Raw genomic sequence first — 13,230 nt, 5'->3', positions numbered from 1 at the left:
CGAACCTGTTCGAACTTGGTCATCAGCTTCGAGCTTTGGCGCTTTTTGGCGACAGATATTTCACGCATGCGCAGTTGTGCCCTTTTCGTTCGGAGGGAGCCACTCCTGCTGCTGCGAAGCTTTCCTTCTTAACAATACATATTCTTTGGCCAAAGGGCGAACGCGCGCTAATCAGAATCTCTGGCTCACTTACGAAGTCAGTGGAACTTCGACTTTAAGTACTGCTCTTCCTTCATTTGCATTTAACCGCGATTCTAAAAGCACACTCTGGCACGAAATTTGTAAGCTGAAATTAGAAGCGACCGGAAAGTAGCTTTAACTAAAAAAATAGCTGTTAACAACTTAGGATAAACCTTACAAGGTTTCAAATCTGTCATCGTTTGTTGTCACGCGCGTTTAGGAAACAGATTTTAACACGTTTAGTGTCTGAATGGTGTAAACGCTTTGTGAAAATCGTGAATTAATAGAGGATGACCTTCTCCTTTCAAGTTTTGGGAGAATAGTGTCATTAAGAATGAAGCTATACAATGCGCGACAAGTTACTGGACTGGACCAAGGCCGTCTTGAGGTCAAGGTCATCTCTTCAAGATGGTCTTGACTGGACACCATTGACAAGCGGGCCTCCCGGGAAGCGTAATGGCAGACCGCACATTGAGTTGAACAATGTTAAGCAAATTTCGCTTACTGCGCATGCTTGATGGTGTACCTTTGGCGCGGGAAGAAATATTGGCGACTAAAAGCAACCCTACGCTAGCTTATTCGTGATCACCATGGCTGTCGAGTGTGTTCGAATGATGTTTACAACTATAATGTTGTGGAACTTTGCTTATTAGTTATTTTAACGTCCATACCGATTGCACTTGCTTATTTTTCTAATATATATTTCATTGTAATTTGTCAATAACAGTGCATTTAATATTTGTTAACATATGTTCGTAATAATTCGTTATTTAAATGTAATTTATTTACATGTTATAATTCAGTAATTGTAAATTGCAGTATCTCGCTTAGTTTGTTAGCGTATATTCGCGCTTTTATTTTCTCATTTCAAAGAATTTAATAACTAGCATTAAGGAATTGTAAAATTTCTTCAGTGTTATTTGCAAGCACTTGTTATATTCCTCAGTGTTTCTTTATGTATGTACGAATGGAACGTATGGTAAATCCTGAATTGTTTTTATTGCTTAAAAGTATAATGAATAAATTTTCAACTAATATATCCTAAATTTCAGTCTTTTTCTGAACGAAAATTTGTACAGTTCCAAAGGAATGTGCAGAATTTCATTAGTATTATATTTTACATTTTGAATGCAAACACTGCTTCACATTACTTCGCAATAATTTCAGCTTTCTAGTTGTTTGAGCAGTACAGCAAAAAATAGTATTTTAACACAGTAATTAATTTACATTTACATTATACTCTACGAAGATTTAAACGCCAGATTTGTTTACAATCAGATGGAGGTACATCTACCATATACCGTATTTATCCTCTTTTCAAATCGCGCCAACATAGTAATTACGCCAAATTGTTTCTGGGCATGCGCAGTATGCGACATTCGTTTAACACTGTTCAACTCAATGTGCGGTCTGCCATTACGCTCCCGGGAAAGATGTTAGTTATTCGAGGACGTTGCCAACTCGGTGGAAGATACCAGTTTCCTGCTGGCGGTGTATATTGCTATTTTAACTATTATTGACTTAAAATCATAAGAAAGTTTATGGGAGAGTAAATGTGTGCACTTAACTAGGTTGTTACTATAGGTTTTTCTCTAATTTAACGTAATATTTGCAGGATACAGTTACTTTAATATATTATTAATTATTTTATATTAATATAGTGTTTTTTAAATTACTACTATTAGCTCAGACTCTCTCTATATCTTGTTCAAATTTTCACTCGTTTAATAAAATACTTCTTATTCATCCACTCAAGTTCAAATACATTTTTTAAGCTTGTAATGGATGACACTTGATGTTAACACAGATTTTTTCAGATATTAAAATTTTTAAAAATTTTTAATAATTATTTTTAGTCCAAAGGGGCTTTGTCCCTGAAGGACTATTGTTTTCGTTTCGCAATTTTGCATCGATTCACTACAAACGACGAATCACTTTTTAAACTGTTTTTTTTTAATTGAAAATTTTAAATCCTTGTGCACCACATAGTATTACACAAGGCTTACAGAGGTAAGTAAAAAAAAAAACAAAAAACAAAAAAAAAAAAACAAATACAGCAACACAACACAAAATAAAATAAACTTACAAATTCACAGATGATACGTAAGAGATAAATTTACAGAAAAAAGAGAAAGCCATTTTATGTTGAAAAAAATATGAAGAGGGGGAGGAAATGTAATATTCACAGAGTTTAACTTAGAAATGAGTTCCTTTCGTCCTTCCTTGAGCTTTGAACAATAGAACAACAAATGTTCGACATTTTGCACTCCCCCGAAACTGCATGAACACAAGTCTGTACTAGATAATCTAAATCTCTTCAGATATGAATTGAATTTACCATGTCCAGTTAGAAATTGAGTAACTTCAAAATTGCAGAAAATGTGTTTATTATTCAGTCTGTGAGGAATGGAAGGAAAATATAGTTTAGTCAAAGAGGCAGTAGTAGAATTCCTGTATAGTTCATTCCACTCGAGTATTGTATCATCCCTACTTTTGTTCTTGTAAAATGACTTGAAGTATCATTGGAGTAATTACTTGAAGATGTGTAGCTTGTTTTGCCAACCAATCAGCCCGTTTTTTAAACTGTTGCCACAAAGTATTATCACCCTGTGTTATATTTAAAGAAATTAAATAATGAAAATCTGCATAAATGTTCGTATGTTTCTCGCATTGTGATGAAACAACGGTACATAGAGCCATCGAATTTTGAATGACGTAAATGTCCTACGAATATGGGCATGCGGAGACCAAATTTGAAATTTGGAATTTGTTTTATTATCGATTTCTTATTTTGTAAAACTTTAACGAATTTTCGATTAACAAACTCGAGGATTTCATAGCGAGCCATGGCAACGTTGTACAGAAAAAACATTTTTATCTCCAGCGCGTGAATCTCTGTATCGGAAATTCTAAAGATATGCTCATTTTAAAACTATATTACGATATTGCTGTTGAACTGAATTTTATGGTTTATGTGCGAAGAACGTAATATTTAATAAATAAATGTAACACGCAAAATGTTAAAAAAAGTTCCTTTGGACGTAATTTAAAATCTGAAACATTTTTTTTTTTATTATTATTATTATTATTATTTTATTTTTAAAATTTTTCTTTGTTGACCTAAGTAGGAACTGACTTTTAAAATAGGAATTTAAATTAAAAAAGTAGGAACTTAAAATTTTTAAAATAGAAATTGACTTTTAAAATGTTTTTTTAATTAATAATTAATTAATTATAATTAATTAATTTTCAATCGTTAATTAAAAACTTTTTATTCATCTACTCAAGTTCAAATACATTTTTTTAAACTCGTAGTGGATGACGCTTGATGTTAATACAGTTTTTTCACACAAATTTTTTTTTTAAATTCTTTTTTGTATTTTTAAAATTTTTCTTTGTTGACCTAAGTAGGAATTTACTTAATTTTTTTTATATTTCTTGTTTATTTCAAAGATTACGGTACGGTTGCGTATGTCGTAGCGTTCGGGAACAAATACCTGTGCAAGTATTAACATCATACTTCTATAAATACTGATGCTAGAACGAATTCTTACACGGATCTGATACAATAAACAGATCGGTATTAAAACGGCCACGCGTACAGTGCTGTTGTACATAATACATATTCTACACAAGTACGATAGCATTCATAGAATACCTTGTGTTCAGTGTTATACACTGTGTGGTTCAGTGTATTTATTTTCAGGAACTAAGTTCAGATCCTGGAAAAAGGTATTGGCAGCTCTAAAATATAACATTAAGAGTTCTGCAACATCTGGTTTAATGCTTTCGTGCTCGTAATATGATACAACACAAAAAATATTCATCGTACTGTAATGACTGTCTCGGAATTGATTAATCCTTTATAAAAGGAGGAATTCATAATGTGTGTTTTCATGCATGAGAAGAAAATTGTGCTAGTGCAATTATTTTCGTTTCATTTAGTTCTAAAATATAACATTAATAGTTCTACGACATCTAATGTAATGCTTTCATGCTCGCAATGTGATACAAAAGATAGTCATCGTACTGCAATGATTGCCTCGGAATTGATAAATACTTTCTAAAAGGAAGAATTCATAATGAGTGTTTTCATGCATCAGAAGAACATGGTGCTAGCGGAATTATTTTCGTTTCATTTTAGTTCTAATATATAACATTAATAGTTCTACAACATCTAATGTAATGCTTTCATGCTCGTAATATTACACAACACAAAAGATATTCATCGTACTGTAATGACTGTCTCGGAATTTATAAATTCTTTCTAAAAGCAAGGAAAAGGAAAGAATAATTTTTAAAAGAAAAAATTCATAATAAGTGTTTTCATGCATGAGAAAAACATTGTGCTAGTGAAATAGGTTCTTCTTAGTTCACTAATTAAACAATTTGTATCTAACTGCATCTTGCTTAAAAGCGTCTAAAATTGCTCGATTTCAACTTATCGTTCTTCCAATTTTACGACGTCTTTCTATTATTCATTTTGTTTAGCTTGTCCTTGTAATTTTATACGATAGTAATCTTCTCTGAACATCAAAGAACAAACACATTTGCATTGTGAACGTCCATAATTATCAACAGATCTATTTTGATATAAAAATTCTGCATTTTGTGCAGCAAATGCTTTCTTATTGAGGCATATAAAAAGTAAAATAATTTATCCATATTTGTAACTTAAGATCAAAGTTTATTTGCCTGATGAGAAAAAACAAACAATTAAAAAAAATAATAAATGGAAGATAATTTTTAAACGTACCAGTTCTACCTCCTAAACAGTTTTCTAAGATGGTCATGGCTCTCTGTTTTGCGTCAGATGGGAACGAAGGACTTTGCAGATAAGCTGGATTAAAGCATAGTGCTACAACCTAAAGAAAAATTAAGATTAATGATATTCAAGCTTTGTTTTATAAGGTATTTCTCCCGCCTTCTTAGCATGCCTTCGTGTTGTAATGGTCAGCATATTCGGCGCGTATCCAGATGTTCGAGATTCGAGTCCCGGCGAGGGCATTGCTCATTTTTCACGTCTTTCAGCATCAAAAATACTAATGTCTCTACAGTGGCGCCCGACCAGGGACTCGAACCTCGGACTCTCGATAAGTGCCGAGTATGCTGACCATTTCAACACGAAGGCATGCTAAAAAGACTGGAGACATACCTTATAGGTTTTAAATGATATGATTCTATAGATCTACCACATACTTGAACACTATCATTGCTTTCTCATTCATTTTATTTCTATGGCCAACAGGCAATTAGTGGCCGCTTCATGAAAAGTATTTACAGGATTTCTTTGAAACGCAATTCAAAATCAGTTCTATTAGTTTTTATCTACAGTTCTATCAATTCAGAAATGAACAGAGTATTAATCAAATTTAGCTATTGATTAAAATGAAATTTATTGGTATTAGATAAATTCATATTTTTAACTTTGATCATTTATTTTCTTTCTTTTTCTTTTAACTTCAGTATAATCATGGCGAAACGAGATTCCAAATTCGATTCAAGCATGAATAGACCACAATATTTTGAAATGTTTTGATGTCTTTACGATCAGTTTCTGCAAACTTCCTTTACAAAATATTATATAGATATTAACTGGCTAATTTTAAAAGGATTTATTTTTTCTTTTACAGATAGCCTTTCATTTTTCTATCTTACCTATTCTACACTTAATTTACTCTGTCAGTACAAAACTATAAATGCGAATTTAAAGGTACGGACTAATAACTAAACAATCGTTTCGTATCAAGCTGTGAAAAATTTTAATTTTATTAAACGCACTGGGGAAACGGTGTAGCACCAGGGTGCCTGGGTCAAGGACCCTACCCCTTGTGGATCAGATATGTTATTTCGAATACTGTCATGAGTAACTAGTATATATTTAGAATTTATATATATATAATTAAATCATGTTTTTAATATTTTTTTTTAAATTATAAGAATAGAGATAAGAGATAAATTAAAAGATAAATTTCTAAAAAGGCTAAAGTTTGCGTCAAGTTTCAATAGACCTGGACTGCTATCTGGGAAGGCCGAGAAAGGAGGAATGAGCTGGCTATAGCCTGATGCAGAAAAAACATTCGTATAAATAATAGCCAAAGTAGTGTGAGTTTCTTGGTGCACTAGTAATAATTAAACCTTAAATCTATAACACAATATTAAGAGGTACATATTAGATTAAATAAGTTATACAATATGGGTACTAAGTATGGACATAGGCCGTTTATTATTATTTGGGTCATTAAAGTCGTAATCGTAAATCCTTATATAACTGGGTTGTTGATATTAACAACATTGGCATAAAAGTTCCGGGCGAGCCGGCAGTAAAAACACTTAAGTTGTTCTATACCTAGTTCTTCATGTAACTTTTGATTTCGAACGTATCAGGGCGAATTGGTAATCTGTCTTAGGACATAATTTTGAGCCTGTTGCAATTTTTTGTATAAGATTTGCATGAATATGCCCAGACCGGGCAGGCATAGCATAGTATGGGACGCAATACGGTTTTATAAATAAGCAACTTGTACTATTGAAAATACACTGTTTCGAGAAATTAACCGGTGAAGTGTAACTTTACTAACTCGAAACTTATTAAGGATAGATGTTATGTGTGGGTACCATGATAGAGTTTTACTGAGGATCACCCCAAGATAAAGGACTGTTTTATTAAACATCGAGCATTAAATTTAAGAATATTTACGACTTTAGCCAAGAGATGGGCAGTGAACATGAAACGCTTAATGTTTTAAATCGCTTTATTAATAAATTTAGGATTATAAACACAAAGTGTTAATTTGTTTACCATTAGAGATAAAGTAAATGCAGCAATAGAAAACTCGAGCTAACAATCAAAGAATTGGATAATAATATTTTAAGCTTTTTACCGCTTTTAGAAAGCCTTTTTAACCGAAAATAATTTGAAAATAAGAGAAAAATAAGCATCCGATATTAACAATTGTTACGAGACTCTATCAGAATTTTGTTCATTCAGTCGGTACTCCATTAAAAGAAACGTAACGAGCGATTTATAATTACGTAATACGGGCAATCCACCCAATTAATTTACTATAAAACAGGCAATCCACCTTAATGCAAAATCATGGCGCATTTTGCTTTTTCTTATTCTGAAACATAAAAGGCATACAATGTTGCCAAACCGTAAAATTTAACCTTTAAAGAAATTACATTTATACAATCGTTGAATTGCTCGCGACATCTCCTCCCACCTTTCGATTTATGGTGGGCGCAACATAAATCAAAATACAATATACTTAATAATGAGGCTAAACAGTACTTAGTATAATCATAAAAAGAAAAAAATCTGATGCGTACACCACATGACTTCCTTGTATTGGAATATTAAATTATACGCATTTTTTCTTGCATTTCATTTAAACTTATTGGATTGAATTAAATCTACTTCGCCGACAGCGCATAAACCACAATAGAATAAATGCATTCTTTAAAATTCCCTCTAGTATTTGTTTACCATAGCGACACTCTGGCGCTATATTCACTTAACAGTATTAATAATTATATAACAGTTAACTTATATAATAATTTTATAATGGAAACTAAGTTAACTGTTATATAATCCAATAATTATATAACAGTTAACTTATATATTTCGTTCATATTGTAAGGATCTTAAGTTTTACTAACGTTTATTTTATTTTAAATCTTTACTATCACTTCTTATTTTCTACTTCCGGCCAGAATTATAAGCGTTAACGTATTTATGCAAAATTTGTCTGGCGAACGCCAAGTACTTAAGTTGTGGCTTTTTGCCAAGCGAGAGAGAGCAAGCAGTTAGTCGAAGCAGGCCGCTTACCTTAGAAGTTTTACTCAGTTGCTGGTTGCCTTCCAGGCCAGAGGTTTAATCCTCTTGATAATTTTAAACGTATTGTAGTGTTCACAGTTCTCTGTACTACATACGGCTTCCTGTTAATATAAGGCCAATCTTCCACGTTTATTATATTTCAAACTTAGCGTTTAGTTATATTTTTATATTCTTACGTTTAGACCACGAGTAGTGGGTCTTTGTATTCCGAAGTACGGAAATTATTGTAAATAGAGAAAAATAAAGGGTTTTGTATACCCTACTTGTGTATCCTGTCTACTTCCCACAGTTATTGAACATAGCTTTAGTAAGCTCTCTGTTCCGAGTCAGGTCCTTGCATGTTCCCGAAGAAAGTAAGACGGAACATTGAACCTGATAGTGGCGCCCAACGAAGAAGAGTAACCATGGCCGAGTTTCAAGAAGAACCTGTGCTGCCTGCAGAAGCGGCTCAGAATCCAGAAATGCCAGCTGCCGCTCTGGAAGGATTTGGTTACATCGTCCAGACCATGCGCGCTTCGATGAAACCAGAAGCAACATTTAATGGAAACTCACCGGTAACCAGTTTTTTGGAAAAATTGGATGACCACTTCATGCTCTACCCCGTGCACGAATTTCAAAAAGTTACCTTAGCTACCAGCGCTTTGAGGGGCCAAGCGCTTAACTGGTTCAAATGTATAGGCAGAAGTCTCTTGGGTCAAGCAGGAAGTCCCACCTATACTTACGAAAATTTGAAGACTGCCCTACTAAAAGCCTTCCCTGTTGTAAGGGATCGTGCGAAATTAAAAACGGAACTTTTCAGTATATATCAACAAAGAATCGAAAACCTCTAAAGCTTTATTTTAAGAAAAATTCACGTCTTCAAACTCTTGTATGGAAACCGTCCGGATCCTGAAATAATTCAAGTGATTTTGCCGAGGTTACTGCCCCAAGTGCAAGACTTTATTGAATTAAGAAATCCGACTACACTGGAAAAGTTATTTGAGCTAGCAATCCAGTTTGAAAGTAGAAGAACGGCGGACATTGAAAGAAGACGCCAATATGAGCAACGAAACCAATTTGGTGCGCCAAGACCACAGCAAACTCAAACACACGGCTACGGAAGCAAAGCGAATCAGTGGGCAAGGAAACCCGAGCATTCAAAAACATCCGGCGAACGTCGACAGTTCAATAGCAATCCAGGAAAAAAGTCTCAAGGCCAGTGGAAAAAGAAGGAAAGCACGGAAATGAAAAATAATTTAAACTCAAACGGATTTCTGCTGACGGGAGGGTGCGGAAATCCGAAGGATAAGAAAACCCCTCTTCCTTCAAGTTAAATACAGTAATGGTGAAAAATTTGACTCTTCCGAAGATTGAAGTGTTGGTGAATAATATCCCAGCCACCTCACTCCTGGATACAGGCGCGCAGTGTTCCTGTGTGGCAGAAGATTTTTTTAGGAAGTATTTTCGGAAATACCGCATATATAATTCGGATAATACGACAGTGTTAGCGGCGCAAGGAGAAAGATGTAAGTGTATAGGTAAACTACCGCTGTATGTCCGTATCAAGGACGAACAAGTAAAGGTTCTGTTTTTCATAGTAAAGAATCTGCAAGCACATATTATTTTAGGAATAGATTTTCTTTCAGAGGCACAAGCAACGCTGGATTTTAATGAAGCGTCCCTTAAGCTGACAATGAAACCAGTTCGTGAAGAAAAGGCTGAACCGCCGATGTTAAACCTTGACCACCTGCCTAATGACGAGCAACGAAGAATCCGACAAGTGGTAAGTGAATTTGCTTCGTTATTTAGTGATATTCCAGGACTTACTCAGGTTACTAACCATAGTATTGACACCGGAGATTCAATGCAAGTTCGCCACAAAGCATACCGGTATGATAAGAATAAGGAAAAAATTATAGAATGGCATATCACCGATATGCTACGTAAAAATATCATAACGCCCATCTCAAGTAGTTATGCTAGCCCGGTGGTTTTATGTAAGAAAAATAATGACTATCCTTTGACACATCCAAAAAGGTGGAGATTCGCAATTGACTATCGTAAATTAAACTCCATAACTAAATATCCGGTATATCCGTTACCTATTATTGAAGAAATTCTAAGGAACATAACATCCACCAAATATATGACGACTTTAGACTTAACGACTGGTTATTTTCAAATAGGGGTTAGGCCTGAGGACGTGCCTAAGACTGCTCTTATAACCAAGTCTGGCACTTATGCATTTCTGCGTATGCCGTTTGGCCTTTCAGGGGCACCGGCAACATTTCAGCGATGTATGGACATTGTGTTAAGGCCTGTTCTTGGAAAGTCCACATTTATCTATTTAGACGATATCATTATTACTAGTGATAATATCGACCAACATGTACAGGATTTAAGACAGGTGTTTTCTTTATTAAATGAGGCCGGTCTAAAAGTTAATGTCGAAAAGTGCAAATTTGCAGCCCCTGAATTAAAATATTTAGGTTACAAAATATCTCAGAAAGGAATCGAGACAGACGAATCAAAAATAATCACTGTACAAAAGTATCCTACTCCAAACACGGCGAAGAAGCTCTCTTCTTTTCTAGGACTTTGTTCATATTATAGGTCCTTTATAAAAGATTTTGCAGCTATTGCTGAACCATTGTTAAAATTAAAAAGGAAAAAGGCAAGATTCTCGTGGACGGCCGAAGCCAATAATGCTTTCGAAACATTAAAGCAAGCATTAACGCAAGCCCCGGTTTTGAAATTTCCTGAAAAGGATGAGAATTTAGAAATTTCAGCGGATGCTTCGGATTATGCGGTAGGAGCGGTACTTTCGAAAAATCAGCCGGCTGTGGCATTTTTTAGTCGAACTTTAAATCAAACACAAAGAAATTATTCCGCGACCGAGAGAGAGGCACTTGCAGTTCTGTTAGCAGTGCAAAAGTTCCGAGTCTATTTTGCAAAGGCGCCAATAACAGTGTACTCCGATCATGCGGCGATAACTAGATTGTACTCATGGAAAAGCTTATCCCCAAGGTTAATAAGATGGGCACTCAAGCTACAAGAATATAATCTGGTAATCAAGCATACCCCCGGAAAGCAAAATATCGTAGCAGATGCCCTATCCAGAATTAAAATAGATGAAGAAGGTAATAATGTAAAGGTGGCAATGCTCACAGCATGTACAATAAATTCCCGAGAAACTGTAATAACCGAACTGGGTAAGGATCCTGAGTTTGGAAGCATTTATGAGTATTTAAAGGATCCTGAAAATTTTAGCCACCAAGATATTGTGGCGATAAAAATAGGGCGGCCCATTACGAACTAATAGATGGTCTATTATTTTATACAAAAGCTACGAATTCCAACAACGAATTTCGACCTGTTATCCCAGCTAGTCTTAGATTAAATATCCTGCAGGAGCTCCATGACAGCCCTTTAGCTTCTCATGCTGGTATTCGAAAAACTATCCAACGCGTACGCGAGGCAGTCTATTTTCCTGAACTGCAAAAGTTAACAAGGGCGTATGTCCAGTCCTGCCCAACATGTGAAGCAGTTAATTATATTAATTTCCGCCCGGCCGGGTTTCTAAATAGTATTAAATCCGAATATCAAAATGAAATAATTGGCATCCATTTATTGGGCCCTTTCCCAAAAAGTCAGTTAAATAAAAATCGGTATCTCCTTGTTATGGTTGATCATTTTAGTAAGTGGACCGAAATTGTTCCCTTAAAACGAGCCTCCGCGAAATTAGTTACTGATTCTATTTTAAATAAATATATTTTAAAATACGGGGCGCCCCTAAAAGTTATATCGGATAATGGTCCTCAATTTGTAAGTAATGTATTTGAAGACATGTGCCAAAAACTGGGCATACGTCATTTAAAAACGGTCCCGTATCGGCCGCAATCAAATATAGCGGAACGGGTCAATAGAAATATAGTGAAAATTATCCGTAGTTATGTTAAAAATTTTCATAAAAGCTGGGATAACTATGTCAATGAATTTGCTTTCGCCCTTAGGACCGCAAAACATGATACAACGGGCAAAACTCCTGCTAAGTTATTTTTAGGCAGAAAGATTATAACGCCGTTAGATAAATTATTTTATGTGCAACAAAGAGCCCCTGAATTTAAAATGGGTGATATAGAAAAACTAATTAAAGAAGCAAAAAGAAGTACTGAAGTAGCACAGAAAAAACAAAAGCTGTATTATGACTTGAAACGACAAGGAGTAACTTATAAAGTAGGGGATGAAGTATTAAAAATTAAGCATTCACTTTCTTCAGCACCAGAAGATAAAACCGCCAAATTTTTTCCACGATTTGAAGGACCATATGTCATAGAAAAAATAACTCAGGCTGTAGTGGTGTTAAAAGCCAGGAATGGTGAAACATGCTCCGCAAACATTGACCAGATAAAACCATACTATGACCGTAATAAAATGCAAATATTTAAAGATCTTTTACAGGATCCGGCACGGCAGGCACTGCAGGCACAAGCTCCAGAGGTGGAACAACGGCAATCACAAGGGCAAGCCATTAGGAGGCAGGAGCAGTTGAAAAGAATGTTTCCCCGTTGGAAAATTGAAGGTAACAAGAAAAAGAAGCCGTTTAACCGACCAGAAAAGAGAGCGCACGACCACCCCCAGAATGAAGAAGGGAGAAGTACGACGAATGCATAGAGAGCCAGGAGAAATAACGGCAACTATAACCCGGCTCCCAAACGGAAGATCTACTCATCCGACAGGACTCTTCGCAGCAAATGTCGCCGAACTGCGGAAGGGCCACCAGCGGCGGAGGAAAAGTTACAAGGAAAATTTGAACGGCCAGCAACGAGGTCCAAGCAGGAACGCGAAAGAGGTTTCCCGGTTCCGCCAAGACCAGCTGCCATCAAACGACCATGACCACAGGCAGAGGCGAAAAAGAAGGTATTCAAGGGTGACCGAACTGGAGAAAAAAGAAAGCTTCTAGAGGAAGGCTCTGAAGGACGAGCCCGTACAAGAAGGAGGATAAATCAAACAAGAATCTACGCTACCTTCCAGGACTGGGCTCAGAAAAGAATGTCCGAATATCACAAAGATAAGTAAAATTTTATGTTACTTTGCAAACTTAAGTTAATCTTTCATTCTTACTGCAAGTGGCAGATTTCAAGAAGTTTTACCTCATGCAAAGTCTACCTTTGTCGCCAAAAGGGCGAGAAAGGAGTTGTTACCGATTTTGGTATTATGTTTCTCAATTA

At 35.3% G+C, this 13,230-nt stretch overlaps 1 protein-coding gene across 2 annotated transcripts in view; it reads right to left on the bottom strand.

Moving 5' to 3' along the window:
- Positions 1-13,230, bottom strand: part of LOC118203338 (alanine aminotransferase 2-like) — a 149,620-nt gene that overhangs the window by 102,715 nt on the left and 33,675 nt on the right. For both annotated transcript variants that reach the window (XM_085811172.1, XM_085811173.1), the window contains exon 4: positions 4,937-5,045. In XM_085811172.1, coding sequence (XP_085667298.1) covers positions 4,937-5,045 — 109 coding nt within the window. The remainder of the gene's footprint in view (positions 1-4,936; positions 5,046-13,230) is intronic.

Source organism: Stegodyphus dumicola, chromosome 2, assembly GCF_044657685.1.
Source record: "Stegodyphus dumicola isolate Sdum_Otavi_A_Nest chromosome 2, ASM4465768v1".
In the NCBI taxonomy this organism is placed as follows: domain Eukaryota; kingdom Metazoa; phylum Arthropoda; class Arachnida; order Araneae; family Eresidae; genus Stegodyphus; species Stegodyphus dumicola.
This window is presented reverse-complemented; position numbering and strand designations above follow the sequence as displayed.